At 48.8% G+C, this 19,908-nt stretch overlaps 1 protein-coding gene and 1 pseudogene across 1 annotated transcript in view; one reads left to right on the top strand and one right to left on the bottom strand.

The window, feature by feature from the left end:
• Window positions 1-19,497, top strand: part of VXN (vexin) — a 28,153-nt gene extending 8,656 nt beyond the window's left edge. The window contains exons 3-6 of the mRNA XM_004697537.2: window positions 8,368-8,527; window positions 13,214-13,275; window positions 16,218-16,309; window positions 17,166-19,497. Of these exons, the coding sequence (XP_004697594.1) occupies window positions 8,368-8,527; window positions 13,214-13,275; window positions 16,218-16,309; window positions 17,166-17,349 (498 nt within the window). The 3' untranslated portion in view covers window positions 17,350-19,497. The remainder of the gene's footprint in view (window positions 1-8,367; window positions 8,528-13,213; window positions 13,276-16,217; window positions 16,310-17,165) is intronic.
• LOC105979254 lies at window positions 1,694-1,882 on the bottom strand (annotated as a pseudogene).
• Window positions 19,498-19,908: the final 411 nt, after the last annotated feature.

The raw sequence follows: 19,908 nt of genomic DNA, 5'->3' as shown, positions 1-19,908 counted from the left end.
ATCTACGAAGCCACTAGCAACATAGCTAGCATTCACCAAGGATTTATTAAGGCTTATTGAAAATAGCGATATGTTTAGCCAGTGAAAGATTTTAAGGGGTAGAAAATCTCTTGGGTAAGAGCCAAGAGATTATGATCGTTTATTTATTTTAAGCATTTTATTGAGAGCTCTTACAGCTTTTATAACAATCCATACATCGATTATGTCAAGCACATGTGTACAGATATTGCCAACAACCTTTGCAAAACAGTTTCTTTCTACTTGAGCCTGTAGTATCAGGTCCTCATTTTTTTCTTTCCTCCACCACCTTCCCACTCTCATGAACCCTTGATAAGCATTATTATTTTCATATCCTATACCATCCCGTTTCCCTTCACCCATGTTTCTGTTGTTCATCACCCTGGGTGGTGGTGGTGGGGGTTATATCGATCATTGCGATTGATTCCCCCTTTCTCCCCCTACCTTCTTCCTACCCTCATGGTATCACTACTCCCATTACTGTTCCTAGGGGGTGGGGTAGCAGGTGTATGGGGAATTGTCCTGGATTCCGTGTGTTGAGAGCTCTTATCTGTACCTGTGTACATGCTCTGGTCTAGCCACATCTGTAAGGTAGACCTGGGGTCATGATACTGGGGTCATGAAGCATTGAAGAACTAGAGAAAGGTTGTTTCATCAGTGCTATACTGCACCCTGGCTGGCTTGTCCCTGCCTTGTGACCCTTCTGTAAGGGGATGTCTAATTGTCCACAGATGGGCTTTGGGTCTCCATTCCACCACCCCCTCCCCCATTCACATTGATATGATTGTTTGTTTTGGGTCTTCTGATGCCTGATACCTAATCCTGTTGACACCTCATGATCACACAGGCTGGTGTGCTTCTTCCATGTGGGCTTCGTTGCTTCCCTGCTAGATGGCTGTTTGTTTAACTTCAAGCCTTTAAGACCCCAGGCGCTATATCTTTTAATAGCCAAGCACCATCAGCTTTCTTCACATTTGCTTTGCACCCACTTTGTCTTCAGTGAGTATCACAGAATGCCAGATTATTAAAGCAAAGTGTTCTTACATTGAGGAAGTACTTGAGCAGAGGCCTAATGTCTGTCTGCTACCTTAATACTTAACATATAAATCTATGTCCCTATCATTATATGTAAATATTTTACATATGTACATGCCTGTATTTATACCTCTATAAATGTCCTTTGCCTCCTAGTTCTTTCCTCTATTTCCTTTTACTTTCCTCTTGCCCCACTTTCATGTTTGATCTTCATTCAGCTTATAGTAATTCCTCTCAGCTACATTGCACTTGATCAAACCCCATCAGGCATTCTATGCCCTCCTCACCATCAATTTTAGATCACTTGTTGTTCCCCTGTCCCTGGGTTTGTTGCCTTCCCCCTCTCTTTCCCCCAACTCCGCCTTTCCCATGTCCACTGGAACTGTCGGTACCGTTGTTTTCGCCTCAGGATTGTTTATCCTGCTTCTTTTATATAGATAGACATGGGTGGTAAGGTGGGAGGGAAGCCTATGAATAGGTCCAGGTCTGTCTGTTGATTTTTTTTTTGGTCACCAACTTTTATGATTATCTTTCATATATTTTATAGGAGGGGGAAAATTGTAAGAAACATTTAGGGTTGAATGAAAAAAAGAAAACTCTGGCTTTGTCCACATGGCTCTATTTACATCTGGGCTCTCCCTCACCAGGCACAGCACTTGCACTTGTCTGATGCCCCTTGGCAGATGCAGCCCTTTGCACACTTGGCACAGCCTGCAGGGTGGCCGGAGCAGCAGCTCTTTTTTCAGGACTTGCATTTTCGGTCTTTGCATTCGCAGGAGCCAGAGCAGACACAGGAGCCATCAGAGGCAAAGGAGCAGGTGGGGTCCATTTGGAGGGAGGTGAGGCAGGCGGTTCAGTGGCAGCAGTGAAAGAGGATGCTAGCAGGAGGAAGGCGTGCCGGAGCCGGCCGCCACTCAATTTTCTGATTCTTATCTTTCTCGTGGTCCTTGAGAACTAAGGGCCACAGTCTAAAATGAAGATGCTCTAACTTTTGAGGAGCAAGAGTGAGGCTGTCTCAACAATAAGAAGGAAAGGAGTTGTTTGTAAATCACTTAGAGTCCAGAATATTTCACAGCAGATCCCTTGGACTTTTCGTCTAAGGTTTAAGTTGGGTGTCACTCCAGATTTGAAAGAGCCACATGTCCTTCATGACTCAAAGGAGATCTAAGAATTAGGAATATTTATCTCTTCTAAGTGTTTGCCTGGACAATGCTCTCCTCAGTAAGTCCAAATCATTCTTTATCCAAATTTCTACTGACTTTACAAAGACCGAAACATGACTATATAAGCAACGAAATCATTATGCTCTTTCCTGATTTAAAAGAGATCCTAGGGAAGAATTGTCTCAAGGAATTTAGAACCCAAGCAAAGGACACACATGTTGCTGATGGGCATGAATCCATCCATGTACAAGCGGCGCGAAGCCATGGAGACATGAAGCATAGGTTCCTACAATGTCCCATGTACTCCAGCATTTGAAGATGAAATGCCATCTTCTTTCCCCGAACAACTTAGCCGAACTCATCCTCTGCTTCTAAAACTCCGTTCCAGCCACACAGACCATTCAAACGAGGAGACGAGCAGTGTCTCTTGATCCGATCACCGCATCTGACAGATGGGAAGTGAGTCCCAGAGACGAAAGAAGCCTCTCAAATGTCTTGTCTACTTTCAAGTGGTTTCTTGCTTCCACCCGAGCTCCTCTCGCCTTCTTCAACTTGGCAGCTTGAAACCCATTGTGATTGGTTTATTTTGTGCAGGAAAAGCTTTTCCATTTTGCCACCCCCCTAATGTGTCAATGTCTACAATTTTCGTCAACCTCACTCTCTTTTTTGGATCTCGTGCCACCCCTTAGACTACCCTAAGGGAGGGCAGTTTCCTGGCTCTGCGCATCTCCTTCCTAGCGCCAGCCTCCCTCCTCCTCAGTTATTCTTCTGAACCCAGGCTGCCGCCACACTCTGTTCTTGCTCTGGACAGTCTGCCTCTCCAGTCTGCCTTTGTGGCTTTGCTTTTGTTGTTTTAGACCTGTCAGCTGTGTTGTTGTTGTTGTTGTTGTTTCTGGCCCAATCATCCTGGTGCCCATCCACATCACAGGAGTGGCTCCAGGGAGTCAGCATAGGCAAAAAAGTATGGGTTAGTTAAGCCTGGCAGCAAAATGGAGCCAAGTTCACCAGTAGTTCCAGCCCCTTTCATACTACACAGTGGGCCTCATGGAAGGAAACAGGAATGTGTTTGCAAATGTAGTAGTCTCCCCAGATTTTAATCTTTTGGAACAGAGGTTTCCCTACTTCTCTGACTTATGTTTTTTTTAATACACTGAGAAATCAACACCTGAAATTCTTAACTGGATATAGGCACTTCTGTGGGCATTAGCGAGAGTGCTCACTTGAGAATCAGAGGACCACTCTTTCAGTCTTGGCTCTGCCTCGTAGAGCTCTCTGCCCTTATCAGACACCAGTCTCTCCTGGCCTAGGCTTCTTTATGTGAAAAAGGAGACAATTGTACTAGACAATTTCTAGGGATTCTCCCAGGCTCAACTCAAGATGGATTCTCCATCACCCGGGGCTCTCGCCTGTCTTTTTCTAACTCCCTAAGGAGCCCTGGTGGCACAGTGGCTAAGTGCTAGGCTGCCAACCAATAAGTCAATGCTTTAAACCCAACAAGCCCTCTGAGGGGGAAAGAGGTGGCAGTGTGCTTCAGTAAATATTTCAGCCTCATAAACCGGATGGGCCAGTGCTGCTCTGTCCCATAGGGGTGCATTCTACTCAATGATGACAGGGTTGTTGCTTTTGTTTTGACCGGCCCCCAGGTCTAGAAAATAGACAGACACAAGAATCAGAGATAGCAGTGGCTGGAACACTAGGGCTTTTGTGTTTGTCCCTGTATTCTGTTCTACTGATCTCCGGTGTGAGACCAGCAGGGGAACGCCAAGCTACTGGAGTGAAGCTTGCTGTGCTAGAACACTCTCTGCTCAATTTGCTGACCTAGGAAAGGAAAATCCCAGCATTAAACCCTTTGTTATCCTTTCACCATGTATTGTCACTCTCCCTCTCACACACACACACACACACACACACACACACACACACACACACACACACACAACCACCACCACCACCACCACGCTCAATCCCAGGTCCTAATGATGACTCCTAAGCATGCCTGAATGGTGGTTAGCATTCTCCAAAGGCACAGATGAATGAATCTGGGTCCTAAAACGGGTCCAGAAAGACATCATTTCCTGACTCAGATGAGACTAGATTTGGCAGATATACATTTTCTAAGCAAAGTAATAGTTGCTGTAACGTGAAGCAGAGTGACAGCCTCTCTTATTTGACTCTGTTTGAGACATGGAAATGGAGCCACAGAAACCACCTGAGGCCGCTCTCTGAAGCTGTAGGCAAATATGTGATGCAAAGAAGCCAGCGAGCTGTGCTCCTCCAACCCACTTACTCTTAGGCGTCCGCTGTGCCCAGGGCAGCAAAGAGGAAGAAGGACTCTCCCCTTTCTACAGAACCACAAAGTGCCACAACTGGGGTTTGGACTCTGATCTCCCTGGCTCCAAACGGAGTCTTAATACTGACAATGAAATAGAAGAAAGGTTATTGATTGAATTTTCATTGATTGAATTCCATTGATGAGCAACTTTTTATGTTGGCTATTTGTATTTCTACTATCAATGACCTGTTCGTGTTTTTGGACCCAGTTTTCTTGTTTCTCCTTTGTCTTCATCGTTATTGATTTGTAAGCATTTCATGTATGTGGGGGTCATTCCCCCTTACATTGAGAAACTTTGTATTCTAGTATCAAGTAGTCCTGGTGGCCCTGTGGGGTAAGCTTTGGTAACCAAATGGAAGGTTGGGGGTTCAAACCCACCAGCCACGGGAGACAGAGAAGGCACCTGCTGCAGTAAAGATTTACAGCCTCAGAAACCTCTATAAGGTCACGATAAGCCAGGCTCTGTGGGGTGGCAGCATATGGAGCATTCTATTCTAGTGGGGTTCTGCTTTGTTTTGTTTTTAACATGTCTTTGGTCCGTCCAGTGTTCATTTTGGGGTGAGATGTAAGGAGAACGATTCATTTTCTCCCATGGCTTGGCATTCCTTCCAGTGATGGTTATGAAAGATCTACCCTTTCCGCACTAGGCTGAGATCCTACCCTACTCACATAAACAAAATTCCATCGTTTTTGCTTCAGCGTCTTCCAAAAGCAATACAATTGTTGTAGGTGGACAACGGAGGGAGACCTGGGCAGAGCTGGACTGGAAGGGATAAGAAGGGGCCCTCGCCCTCACAGAAGGACCCTCCATGTTCCCAGGATGAGGCAGATCATGTTCTCCTCAGATCCCTGTGCACAGAGCAAGCACACAAGGGTCTGGCAATTGCAAACCTGAGCGAACCTGCAGTGTACAACCGGACATTCTAACGATCTTCCCAGAGCAAACATTCAAATGAATGAGTCCAGTGTCCAGGGTATGAATAAAAACACGCAGGCCACGAGCCAAAGCCTGCTAAGACTCTCTGCATTAAGATAAAGTGGCCAGTATTACTGGTCTCAAATTTTTACATTTACATTATTTCAATGATTTAAGTGTTTTGAATCATAATTTTAAGGTCCTTTTTGGTGGGTCCTGTCCAAAGTGATCTTTCCCCTTAGTTTAGGCAACTGGAACTGAAACATCTAAAATGTATCCTTCAGAATTGACCTGGACTCATTTCCTAGAACAGTCATAACAAAATGCCACAAATCAGGAGATTGATAAGAGAATGAATTGATTGCATTATAGCTCGGGAAGCTAAGAAGCCCAAACGGGGGTGCTGGCTGTGCTGTGTTCATGCCTCTGAGGGATCTGGGAGCCTGTCTCCCCGCTTCTGATGACAACTGGCATGCCTGGAGGCGAATATCAGTGATAGGGCCCAGATAACTGAGCGACTGATTCACTGTTGTAATGGCCACTTAAATATAGAAAACAATATTCCAAAAGGTAGCTTATTATTTCATACAGTTAATATTTGAATCAGAACACTAAAAGAGGTACACAAAACTAGATTATATTATAAGAAACCATTTTAAAATATTAAATAATAACCTCACAAATAAACCATAAAACTATTATTTGAGATATTTCCATGTTGTTTCTTGATCGGTATCTTCATTTGCAATATTCTTCACTTTTAAACAAGCATCACTGGCTCAGATGTATCCTTAGCCATCTTTTCACTGTAGAAGTAGGATCCCATTCTTTTGCAGCGGTTCTCAACCTATGGGTCGCGACCCCTTTGAGAGTAAAACGACCTTTTCACAGGGGTCGCCCAATTCATAACAGTAGTAAAATGACAGTGATGAAGCAGCAATGAAAATAATTTTATGGCTGGGGGTCACCACAACATGAGGAACTGTATGAAAGGGTTGCGGCTTTAGGAAGGTGAGAACCCCTGCTTTAGAGGTAGGCAACTAGACGATAGTCACTGTGTTTGACCTATTAGAAACAGACAACTTATCTGAACATACTATGTGCATCTTTGAAATAAACCCTTCCGCTTCTGCTGAGCTTACGGAAATTGTTCTGGTAACAGGTTTAGATCTTTGAACACTTTTAGGAATGGCATCATTCACCAGAAACATCTTGTGGGAATTTGGAGTAGAACACAAAGATGAAATGAATGACAATGTGCCGCCCTCAGGCTGCTGGGCACTTTTTCTCTTTACATAAACATGTTTGTTTACAGAAATAATAAATATGGATAAAATAAATCCTACCAAGGGTGCTAAGAATACACTCTTGTGCAGATGAACATTTTAAAAAGAGTAAGGAATGCAAATTTGGAATTTCCACATGGGGTGGCTGACCAGCTGCTCACCTTGGAGAGAACTCGGATGACAAGCGCCATTTGAACCACTGGTTCTCCGAACTCAACAAACGGTGCCGTCAAAGGAGTGCGAGCTGGCTGAGTCCCATCTCTGGTGCCGATGGCACTTCGCATGGGCATTGCTCTCTCTGCCTCTTGGCATCTTTTCTCTTTTGATGAGCACTCTGGTTTCCTACCATTAGGAGCCACCCTCCTGCAGCATGACCTCCTATGAACCCCTTTCCACACAAGGTCAAGGACCCTCTTTCCACACAAGGTCACATTCCCAGGTGTTAGGACTTCAAAAGACCCTTTGGCAAGACAGGAACCCAGAACAGCGCCTGTACCACATAGCACTTGGCGGTTTCCACCAAATCACACTGGGCGTGGGACTCATCTCCCCGCCCCGGAGACACGGGTACAGGGAAGAAGTGGAGTGTGAGCTACAGGGAGCATGCCTGCTCGGTTTCCCTGACGTCTGTGCGATCTGGGAATCCTTTGGACCCAAGTCCTCTCCCAGGGTGACTAGCCAAAGCCTCCACAAAGCTTCCATCTGAGAAGAAAGGCTTCCACTTGCCTACAAAGACGGTAAGACCTTGAATTCCTCACTTCCAGGAGGCCATCCTGTTGTCTAAGCCACGTGTGGGGCCATCAGGAAAGTGACCTGCCCAGTTTGGGGCTGGTGACTCCGAGCCCTGACTTTGTGAAGAGACTCCTGTTGAGAACCTTTCCATGTGCTGGCAGCCACTGGCAGACAGTCTGAAGTAAAACTTAAAAGCATTATGTGTGGATGAGCGGTTCTCTACACAAGTTTCCGACTTCCCCGGGCATTCGATAGACAAAGCACAGCAAGACATTGTCAACGTGGAAACGCAGGGAGTCTAGGACAGATAGACCCCTCAGGACCAATAATGAGAGTAGCAATACCAGGAGGGGAAGAGGAAGGTGGGGGGAGAATGGGGGAACCAATCACAAAAATCTACATATAACCCCCTCCTCCTTGGGGGACGGACAACAGAAAAGTGGGTGAAGGGAGACATCAGTCAGTGTAAGACATGAAAAAATAATAATTTATAAATTATCAAGGGTTCATGAGGGAGAGAGGATAGGGGAGCGAGGGGGGGAAATGAGGAACTGATACCAAGGGCTCAAGTAGAAAGAAAATGTTTTGAAAATGATGATGGCAACATATGTACAAATGTGCTTGACACGATGGATGGATGGATGGATGGATGGATGGATGGATGGATGGATGGGTGGATGGGTGGATGGATGGATGGGTGGATGGGTGGATGGGTGGATGGATGAATGATGATAAGAGCTGTAAGAGCCCCCAATAAAATGATTTTAAAAACAAAAAGACATTGTCAACACGAGTCCATCTACAGAGCTTTGGTGCTGGACCTTGGCCTCCAGCCCGGAGGTTCAAGGGGATCAGTAGGTCAGACTGTCCCTTTCCTCCTTACAGGTAGTAATTGAGTCAGACCTCTACGCATCCCGGCCCCTGGAGCTGCTGCCACATCGCAGTGACCGCCTCCACGGCCGAGACAGTGAGGCCTGCAGGTTTGGCCGGCTTCAGAATGCGCGGCAGCAAGGACCCCATCCCGCCAAAACCCCTGTCCGACCTGGTAAGTTAGTCCCAGTGGCTAACCACAAGGTCAGCAGTTCAAAACCACCAGCCACTCGGAGGTGGGAAAAGGAGGCTTTCTACTCCCATGAAGAGTTACCCTCTCAGAAACCCACAAAGCAGTTCTATCCCGTCCTATGGGGCCACTATGAATCAGAATTGACTCAATAACAGTGAGTTTCTGGTTTGGAGTTCCGGGAAACTCCCTGGAGGGTGGGGAGCAACCATAACCAATTACACTTCTGAGAAAGCGCTGTCCCTGGCAGGACTTGCCCTCCTTAGAGCACCTACGGTGTGGGGATGATGCCTTTCCCAAGTAAATGCTGTAAACGTGCCTGCTCTGGGTCTCACCTGTAGTAGCACCAGGAGACACCTTTCACCTGCACGCCGCACTGCAGCTCAATCCTGGCACAACAAGTACAGCTATTTCTTCACTGCCCTCCTATTGTGTCCCAGGAAGCTGCGCTGTATCCCATCGGAGGTGGCAATCATGTGCTTGAGGAGGGAAAACCTCCTGTAGGTTTCGTGTAGGCAGGAACTACGAAAGAAGGAAGATTGAGTTATTCCTTGGTGAGAAAAGGGAGGAGGGGAGAGATGTAATTATACCACCAGTAAGCCCGTTCCCCTGGCGCCAAGTTCAGCTTCTGGCAGCCTCACCTGCGTCCAGGAGAGGGGTGTGCCACAGTGTTCTGTGGGTGCTTTTCCAGGACCGGTCACCAGCATTTACTGCCAGGTGCCTGAGACTGGGACTCACCCCCCAGAGTGTCGACACCCCACCCCCAGGGACTCCCTCTTCAAAAACTGTCATTCTAAAATCTTGTCCACGTCAAAGTTGAGTGGCAGGCTATTTCAGCAATCTATAAATAGAATCGAGGTGGGACTCTGTTTTAAAGAACGAAAACATTAGAGGCATGCCGCCAAAACTGTCACACTTCCGTCTCAGTTAACATAGGAACGTGCACCTCTGCCACCAAAGCCTACGGTGGCATTTTGCCTTTAGCTGCTGGTCTCGGTCTTTCTGCTATGCCCCTGAACTTAAACGTTATCTATATTTTAATTCCAACATTGCACCATAGGGAACCTGGGATGTCTCAAAGCCTTCAGGTGGTTGACAATGAGGGTCACGTGTTACAGGAACGAAGCCCCAACTGGGTGTGCGTCTATTGGTTCATGATCTCCTTTTCTCGCTCGCTTTGCCATTGGCCAGATGCCGGACTAGCCCTCGATGGCTTCTTTGATCCTATCCTTCCCATCTTACTTAGAAGAACGCTAAACCCAGCCACATGCTCTTGTGAAGCTGCTACATATACATGTGTGCATGGCGAGTGAACGAATTAGGAAAACCACAATCTGTCACATGCAAATTAAGAGGAGACAAGTTTTTCTCGGTGTCTATATATAGGTGGTGGGTGTGCGCATATACAAAGAGGAAAAGAGAGAATATTCTTCTTCACTATAAAATCATAACCACGGAAATGTAGAGCCATGCTTCTCAAACTCGAATGTGCTAAAGGATCACCTGGGATTCTTACATAAGGGCAGATGTTAATGTAGTAGGACTGGGGGTGGGAGGCTGAGATTTTATGTATCTGACAAGATCACTCGTGAGGATCAGCGGAGATCTAGAGAGCAGCTAAAGTGGGCGTCCCCAGTGTGCAGCCCCCTGGGTAGCAGAAGCAGCGTCCCTGAGGAAGTGCTTGTTAATGCACATTTTGAGTTCTGCCCCTATGAGTTCAGAAGTCCGTGTTTGAATGAGCCCTCCGAGTGCCTCATAAGGCCCTGGGTGGCTCGAACCATTTGCACTGATGGATGGGCTGCTAGCCCACCACAAGAAAAGCCCTGGTGACTGCTTCCAATCAGACTGCAGCCACCAAAGTCCGATGGAGAAGTTCCACACTGCAGTACCCAGGGCCACCAGGAGTCGGAATAGGTTCAAGGTCACCTGACAACAGTCACCACCACCAGGCGCTTCTGCTAACGGTCGAGAATCACTGCTCCACTGTCACTTCTCCTCCTCCCCTCTGCACCCAAAAATTCACAGAATGAAACAACAGAGCCTCTAGGGACAACTGCGAGGCTGGCACGGGCCTGGGCGGTGTTTCCTTCCCTGGCACACAGGGTTGCTATGAGTCCGCACCGACTCCTTGGATCCAACAGCAGCCTAAACCCTGTCTGACCGCCTCCAGGGGGCAATTGCACGTGAACAACAGAGTCCAGATTCAATCGCAGGTCTGTTCATCCCAAAGCTATTGGCTCTTCCCCCAAAGGAAGATGCCTTCTCCTCGTTCTAACGGGCAGGGTCACTTTCGTTCCTTCCCAGCGGGGTGCTGGAGAGCTGGACTGCCCGAGCCTGCCCTTGATTCTGAAAGTCAAGAACAACTCACTGCAACGTGGAGAGAACAGGACCCATGCTCAACACACTAGAGTCCTGTGACGCAGGGAATGTGCTCGACGGGTTTAAGAAATAGGATGAATGGCGCTGGGCAGGGTTCAATTCCTTCAGCTCCTCTAAGCTGAGAGACCAGAAGGTGGAAGCGAGAGGGAGGGGTGGGGGCGTGGGAGGCACTGGCAGGGTTTTGAGCCGAAGCCAGATTGTAGTTTCTCTGCTCAGGGAAGGCTCCGGGCTGACTTGCTGTCCCATCAGAAAGGAGGACACCTACCTCATGAAGCAGTCTCTGGGGATTGCAGGTGGGGGCAAGAAGGATTTCTGAGCTCTAGAAGGTGGCTGCTGGACATGATTGCCTTCACCTTATCACAGGGAAGAAACATGCCCACAGGTAGTCTCCGAATGGGGTGGATTTGGAAGACAGGCAACCCCACTGAGAAGACCTCTCCATGAGGTCGCCAGCACCTGAGCCTCAGGTACCCCCAAAAAGGACAGTCCCCCTTCTGGGCCCATGAGGACTGGCTGAGAGGAGATGGGGAGAGCCACGCCCATACCAGCTGAGCCCCTCATTAAGACAGCCTCAGGACCAACTTGTTCAAGCCTCTCTTCCCTTTCCAGCCAGGTATTGGGATGTTCCCCTGCTCGCCCCCTGTCCATCTCCCACCCTACCTCTCACACACTGGACACTGGCAGGATCAGGTCTTGGACATTTCCCCATCTCCCCCTCTCTGCACCTGGCCCAGGAGACTTTTGTCCCTGTGGGTAGCAGCCTACACCTGGCTCTCAGCTCCAGGGCATCCTGCATTGACCAGGTCCCCAGAAGCTATGTCATCCTTCAGCCTTGGGGGCTTGTTGCTCCTTGCTCGCTCCCCAAACCCTCATGAAGCGCCCCTCATTTCTGAAGCCCACCAAAGAAGTCATTCGCCATTCCCTTTCAGGGGTCCTCAAACTTTTTAAACAGGGGGCCAGTTCACTGTCCCTCAGACCCATTGGAAGTCTGGATTATGGTTTTAAAAAAAACTATGAACAAATTCCTATACACACTGCACATATCTTATTTTGAAGTAAAAAAACAAAAGGGGGAAAAACACCCGGCGGGCCGGATAAATGTTCTCAGCGGGCCACATGTGGCCCGTGGGCCATAGTTTGAGGACCCATGCAGTCTCTGCCTGGATTCACCATAATGTTCCCGTAGCTCTAAAGCCTTGATTTCCACGTCTAGAAGCTAGGAACAAGGATCATGGTGGGTGCCCCAATGGCATAGTGGGCTAGGCATCAGACTCACTTTCTAACCTCAAGATCAACCGTCGAAAACCCCCAGCCACTCCTCGGGAGAAAGAGAGGCTGCATGCTCTCCTAAACATTGACAGTCCTGGAAACCCCCAAGGAGCCACTCCTTCTACTCTGTCCCGTAGTCACTATGAATCAGAACGGACGTGTTGGCAGTGGCTACCTGTTAGGGCTATTATAACAGGATCATGTCTATGTCCTTGTACTCAGCGGGCCTGACCCACAGGAAACTCCAAACTTACGGCCATCAGGTCATTTCCAACTCAGAGCAACCCTAGATCCCGGTCTTAAGCCTGCCAAGACACCGAGTATGGCTTAGTCTGGGTCAGCTGGTCCTTTTCAATGGAGTGAAAGGGAGATGTGGTTTTTGTGAGGGGGCGTGTTTTTCTTTTATGCGCTGCAATGTGATAGGGGCCCAGGCCTGGAACATCTGCCCCACTTCCTCTACCGACTGACGGCCAGCTACTCCCAAGGCCTCCCTGGCAGCGGCAGGCTGCGGGGCTGAAATGGACTCAAAAGGCTGCTGAGACTTTGGGAACAGAGGCATTGTCAAGAAGGCTCTCCCCAGATGCAGCCCACCCCTCCCCCATCGACTCCAGTCCTTCTCTGTCCTCACTGTGGGCCGTTCTTCTCCACTCACTCTGACAGCGGAGACCCCACCTGTAAAGGTTTAACTGTTGGTGGTCCCTTGTGATGGGAGCCTCAGGAAGGGTGGGCATGTTCTTAGCGCACGTGCTATGCAGGCACGAGGCAGAGGTGTCCACACACTGGGTTTCGTAAGATCTTATTTCCAGGTTCTTTCCATCCCTCCAAAGAATGTCAGGGGGCGGGGCCACGCCATCCAGCACTCCTTCCATTGCCTGGCCCCACTCCCTGGTTTGATTGCGTAGCACAAAGCGCTTCAGTAATACCGTTTGTAGCTGACTGGTGATGGGGGTAATTGATGCCGAAACCCAGGGGAGGCAGAACACGCAGTTTCTGAGTCATCGTCTCCTCTGTTCAACTTTGCAGCTCGGCTTTCTGACGCCAAGTCATCCAATTTGTGTGGGAACCGAGCATATGGGAAATCTTTGGTAAGTGGAAGCTATCGCTGATTCCGCGTGGCGATTACCTCGCCGTGCCTGGTTTCACTGTGCCAACCATGTGGATTCATTGTCTTTTGTTCCAGGTTTATGAGAAAAGCTTAGCTGGGGGATCCCGTGTTGTGTTCTTGTGGCCCTCACTAGTTGCTTCTATTGATTCTGCCTGAAATGCAGCTCTTGGTCAGACAAAAAGAAAGCATTACCCCATGGGCATCTCATAAATGGGAAAAAAAAGAAATATGGTTACCAGGTCAGGCCCCTGCCTGGTGGAAATGCTTAAGGAATCCCCAGGTTCAGCTATAAGCGTCAGGGGAGAAAAGGTCTTTTGAGGCCCTCTGCTCGGGTCAGGCTCTCCAGAAGGTGGCGGGAGTTGGGGATTGTTGTTAACGGCCATCAAGCGGGCTCCTGCCCAGCTGGGGCTCGGACCACGTCCCATTGTCATCCAGAGGGTGTTTCTTGGTGATTTTCTAGAAGTCAATCACCAGGCCTTTCTCCCTAGTCTGCCTGGCTCTGGGAGTTCCCCTAACACGTGTTCAGCTCATGAAAACACAAAAGGCACCCCGGACAGATGGGCACTGGTGATGCACGTGGTGCGTGGAACCAGCTCTCCCTCATAGAAAGGAAGAACAACGCTACCGCCGGACCACCAAGACCTCGGTGGAGCTCGGGGCACAGAACAGACATGAGAGAGCACCATAGTGGTGGAGAGGGGAGCAGGCATGAGGAGAGGAAGAAGCCAAAGCACCGTGCAGACCCCTCAGCTCCAGCACTGCGTCTGGGGTGCCTGTGGCCCAGCAGGTGGTTGGCGGCAGTTGATGTCAGGATTCTGGCTGAGGCAGAGGCAGCTGGGCATCCTAGGAACTCGTGGGCAGTTTGAACATCAGTTCTCAAGAGATACAGAGTCATAAAATGGCATAACTCAGAGAGACCGGTGAGACCACCTGGACAAGAGTCTTATCCTCCTCAATCAGCACACTGGGCCGAGAGGGAGACAGTTTCCTTAGGGGGTGCAGGGTGAGGGGGCTGGAAAGTTAATGTGGGGACTCCAAGCAGGTCATCACTGTGCTAGGACAATCACACAGTGACTATGGGGAGGGCACGCCATTCTGCCAGGGAGCCCACCACTCTAATCTTATACTCAGGGACAACTGAGAGGCTGGGCGGTGGCACTGGGAAGGGTCATCAGGCTGTGTCAGGCCAAGCAGCTGCCTTCGGGAGGCTCAGAGGAATACCCAAGTGACAAGAAGCAATGAGGTTCCTGGCCCCAAAAACACTTGGACAAGCTCAGACCGTGTCCTTGGCAGCAAGGTGGCCACAACTGGAAGGCCAGAGCAAACGGGGTGGGCTGGGTGTTGCCGGGGACATTGCTAGAGAAAGGCAATCGTAATGGTGAGATGAAGAGACTGGCCGGTCCCCATCCTTCTGGACCTGCCGCACGCCTGGGTCCGGAGGTTGCCATAAGCTATCATGAGAGGGCCTGACGTCTGAGTTGACAGTGAATGGCACAAACATGGCTGAACTCGGGAACGAGGGGGAGGGAGTGGGGGACAAGTACCCTCTCTCCAGCATGAAGGAGCCGACCTGGGCTCTCTCAGGCAGAGGCCGCAAGGTGAACAGTAACTGCACACACAAGGTGGGCCAGCTCAGGAAGGGAGGGGGGGCGGGGAGGAGGGGGCTTGAGAGTCCTCAGAAATTCCAGGCATGTGGTGCCTTTAAGCATCCGATGGGGCTTGGAGAGAGGCACAGAATCCAATGTACAGAGTTTTCCACTGACCTCTGGACTGGTCAGCCCCTCAAGCAGTGGCTAATTTAGTACAGGTGGCTTGACCACTTACCTCCTCCTCTGGAAGAGCCAAGGACCCCTGGTGTGGTGCTGACCTTGCAGTCAGCCATCCAAAACCATCAGCCGCTCTGCAGGAGAACAACAGGGCTTCCTGGTCCCCTCTGGAATGACCCTCTCGGAAACTCACTTATAAGACAGCTCGACCCTGTATTAAAAGATGGCTCTCAGTCAGCCGCGACTCGATGGCAGTGAGTGGGAAGGTCTGAGAGGGGCCACCAAGGGGGTCACGCAATCTTTCTGGAAAAGGAGAGACGGGACATACCTAAGGAGCAATTCTAGACCCGCACACAGGTGCCATAGATGGGACGCCAGCATGTGTCACACAGACACTAAGTGCTGTGGGGACCTCAAGGACAGAGGAAAACCCCCCTTGAGTCACCAGCCAGGGCAGGAAAACATGGGGCCTCCACCCAGACTGTCAAGGACCAGCACTAAAAGATGCAAAATTGACTTAGAGGCACAAGGGTGTGGTGGCATGGGGAGTTGGGGAGGGCAGGGAAGAGAAACAAATGGCGGGCCCTAACTGGTGTGGACAAGGCCTGAGGTGCAGCAGGGGTGGAGGGCGCTTTGGACAAGCCTTGGAGAGCAAGGTGCCGAGCTGGCTGAAACTCCCTGCAGAGTGAGGAGGCCACTGCAGGGTGCCAGGTGACCACTGGCATGGGGTATGTTGTGGGTCCAACCTTGAAGGTTGCCTCAGTGGGAATGGAGAGGAGGGTGTTCCTGCCAAGACTCTGTAGAGTGTGAGAAGGAACTGGAGACACAAGGTGGAGTGGGGAGAGGGGCCGGAGTGCACAGGTAAGACTATGTTTGCTATTTCTCTAGGTTAGTGATTCTCCAAGTGGGGCTTCTACCACATAATGTCAGAAACTCCAGGGCGCTTGCTAGACATGCAAAATATCAGGCCCCACTTGAGACCTGAGGAATCCGGGATTGGGGTGGGATCCAGCAATCTGCTATCAGAAGGGCTTCAGGGGAGCACACTATTGCTTCAGACTCCTTATACTTCAACTAGCCATCCCTCTTTCAAATGAGGGCCAGAGGTGGGGACATGGGGACATCCTTACCGTCCTTTCCTCTCCTTCCCATGTAGATCCCTCTGGTTCCCCGGATTTCAGTGAATGCCCCAGTCACAGTGGAGGCGGCAGCCACAGGCTTGGACAAAGGGACTGGGATGATGAAGGGGTAAGTACTGAGCCTCATTTAAAGCTGGCGTGGCTTTTAAAAAGAGGCACAGGTGGCCAGGGAGCCAAGATGTTCCAGCAAAAGCCAAGCCAGCTTTAAGTGATCTTCTCATGAGGGCAACAATCTGGCTGGCTGTCACACCTGGTCGACATTTCCCTAGAACTAAGCTGAAGTGTGGGCGATAGCTTCCACTCCATTAATGCCAGCTTCTTGAGTCTTAAACAAGTCTCACTTGAGAGCATTTTTTGCTTAATTGGGTGGTGTGGGTGGTGTGGTGGGTTATGGCTTGCTAATGGCAAGTTCAGCCATTCAAGACCACCAATCACCCTGTAGGAGGAAAATGAGGCTTTCTCCTCCAGTGAAGAGTTGTCATATATTGGAAACCCACTGGGATAGTTGGACCCTGTCCTGTAGTCTCGCTGGGAGTCAGAATCGACTCAGTGGCAGTGAGCTTGGAGCTTGAGTTTGGCTATAGAGACAGGGCAAGGAGAAGGGATAAAGGAGTTATTGCTTAGTGGGTACTTAGTGTCTGTTTGGAGAAGCCCCAAGCTCAAGCTCCAAGCTCACTGCTAAAAGCCTCTGAGAGAGCAGACCAGAGCGTGGACGAAGAGGAGAATTTGAGGCCCTCTGGGCCAGAGTCCTTGGGCCCTGCTGCCTCACCCCTCGTGATGCTCACCTTGGGGGAATCATTCCTATGGGAATCCCAGCAGTAACCCTCCAACCACACAGAGCCAGGCTAGCACAGAGATGTGCTAACAGAGGAGCAGGGGGCTTAGGCTACTCTTCTCCAGGGTGAACGATGAAAACTCCGACTCAATGGAGTTACTGCTATTCTTTCCACCCCTGGTTTCTTTAGCTCCAGACACCTCAAGAAGATGGCTGAAGAGTATCCAGCCCTCCCCCAAGGGGCAGAAGCTTCCCGACCACTGACAGGAGGTGCTTCCTGTGGTGTGCCCAGCATCCTCCGGAAAATGTGGATGAGGCACACAAAAAAATCAGAATATGTGGGAGCCACCAACAGTGCCTTTGAGGCTGACTAAAGGTGACCTTCACCTTTAGCTCACTGGATGGGGGTTGGGGGCTTGAGGATTGAGACTGAGCCTTGTTCTCTGTTGCTGGTGTCTGGTGGGATCATTATTGTCCCTTGCTAACCAATTGCCCTGGCTTAGGGCACAGGGTAAAAACAACAACAACAAACAAAAACATCCCTTGAAGGCAAATGAAACCATTCCTTCTTAGAATTTCTAAAACTATTGATCCTAAAGTTCGTATTCCTGTCTCTAGCTATACTGTAATCTAAACCTGCCTGCGTTATTTTAAAGGCGTTTAAGGAAGGCAGGAGGAAATTCTTCTGTCTTCCTTATTTGTTCTCTATGTGTGATTTCTGACTTAATCTAAGAGCTTGATGTCTGAGGCACTCTTGACTACAGTGGTTCTTACTCTCCCTGTCATTATATTTATTTCAGCTTCCTGAAGTACTATTTTTTATGGCAAAGCACTGCCTATGGACTTAGTACTTCTCATACCCACTAGACTCTGTCATCAAGATTGGGTTTGATGCTGTTTGGGCATGACTGCATGCAATCTGTTCTTCTATGTGTCATGTTTCTATAGGACAATAGGGTGAAACGTTCAATGGTGAGAGCTCATGTTTTCTCAAGTGACATAGCTGAGTGGAAATAATAATGCCTGGCTTTGAAATCATGATTTTAATTTTGGGAAGTGCTTTCCCATTCAGCATCTCTGCTTAGCTTCACTGAACTGCTGTTGGAGAAAGCATCGTCAGTTCCAGGCTACGCCAGGGCCCACTGAGGCAGTCCGAGGTTGTGTCGTAGAAGTAGACAGCAGGTCTTCAACTTCATCTCCAGCTAACTCCTTGCTTTGCTTATTCTATTAGCTTACTTAAGGATGCTTTTGCAATTGAGTGGCACAAGAAATACTCTTGAATATCTCTAGGGAATGTGAAGGGAATGCTCTGATGTGGAACAAGTAAGTGTAGGTCAAAACAACTCAGTATCATATGGCTCAACCTTATAACTGTACTTTCCTTCTTTCTATGGAAACCTCATCACCAACTCCGTTGTCAAGTCAGTGTTTTTAAATGACTTTATAATGCTGATAGTCATCATTGTGATTACTGTTTATTGAATGCCTATCTTGAGCCAGCCATCTTACTTGGCAATTCCCATACTTCACCCTAATTTTTCTAACAACTCAGAGTTAGGTGGCCTCGCCCATGGGATAAACTTAACCAAAGAGGTTAAATGATTAGTCTGAGGGCATATAGATGTCAGGCTACAAAGCCTGTGTTATATCTACTCCTGCACACAAAATAGTTCAGAATGTAGAGAAGGACCATGGTTAGGTAACCCATCTCATGCTAAGCGCACTTGATTGGTAGAAGCTGCCTGGAGTGGCATGTTCAGATGGAATCTGAGATAAAAGAGTGCAGCAATCAATTAGTACTGACTGCTATGGACAGGGACAGTGGAGTTTGCCTGGTTTATTTACCATCTCTGGCTTAAACTCTGTCTCTGGAGGCTAATTTCCAAATTCAAGGGTGAGCAATGTTGTTAACATTAATCCAACCCATGTAATGAAGATTTGCGGTTTAATTTAGCCTCGGGCCCTGTTGGAAATGGCCATGTTTCATCATATTCCAGATCTCTGACTCAACTGTAATCCACCTGACTGCTGCTCTGTGGCTGTGTTTTGCTTTTGCCCTCTACCTTACCTACTTCTTTGTCCCAGTTGAACCGCAAAAGGTCTGGACTCCTGGGTTTTTAACTTGCAAATCTCTACTCTCTAAACATTGCTTTAAATCTCAACACATAATCTTCTCCTCCAAGTGTATTTGAAGACCTAGGTACCAATTGCTATTCTGAAGAGGAACTCGTCCCAATGGACTATTCAACTGCCTTTTAGAGTCTAGACCTTGGGTTCTAGAACACAGCCAGGGAGCAAACATGTGGAACCGATCCATCAGAGTCTGCTAAGACTACTTCATCTTATTTAATTTATATCTGATGTCCTCTACTTGTACGTGGCAGCTGAAGACTTGTGTAGGATGAAACCAATTTATTTATTTTTAATTTCAATATTTTATGGTGAAGTATTTGCCTTATATAGAACTTTCTCTTTTTTTGTCCATTCAAATAAAATAAACTGTGTTTTGTCTATTACTTTAAGAAACCACCACTAGGGAGTGCTGGAGGCTCACTCACTGAATGAGAAGAAGAGGTTCCACAACGGGAAAGAATTGGGTATCTGGGCCTCACTGATCTTGTGCCGAAATGAGAGGCAACAGAAGAAAGAACCTACTGTGTTCTTTCCGTTCTAAGATGATGTCTGCTTTTGATATCACAAGCCCTGCCCAGCAGTCAATACCAATGGTCATTTCCGACGGGGCTGGCCTGGTCCTACCTGCCTTGTCTGGACTTCCCCTCCTCCTGCCAATCCCTCAGTCCCTACTACGACAATTCCCCCCGGGGGTCCACTGGCCACCAGCCTGCTGACCTCTCACCCTTCCTCAGCAGGAGGAAGACCCAGCTTTCCTCTTCAGTTACCACCTCCTGGTCAGCCTCTCCCCAGTCAGCCTC

The sequence above is a fragment of the Echinops telfairi genome, unplaced genomic scaffold, assembly GCF_000313985.2.
Source record: "Echinops telfairi isolate 266 unplaced genomic scaffold, ASM31398v2 ScPeMD7_1;HRSCAF=3_0, whole genome shotgun sequence".
NCBI lineage: Eukaryota > Metazoa > Chordata > Mammalia > Afrosoricida > Tenrecidae > Echinops > Echinops telfairi.
This window is presented reverse-complemented; position numbering and strand designations above follow the sequence as displayed.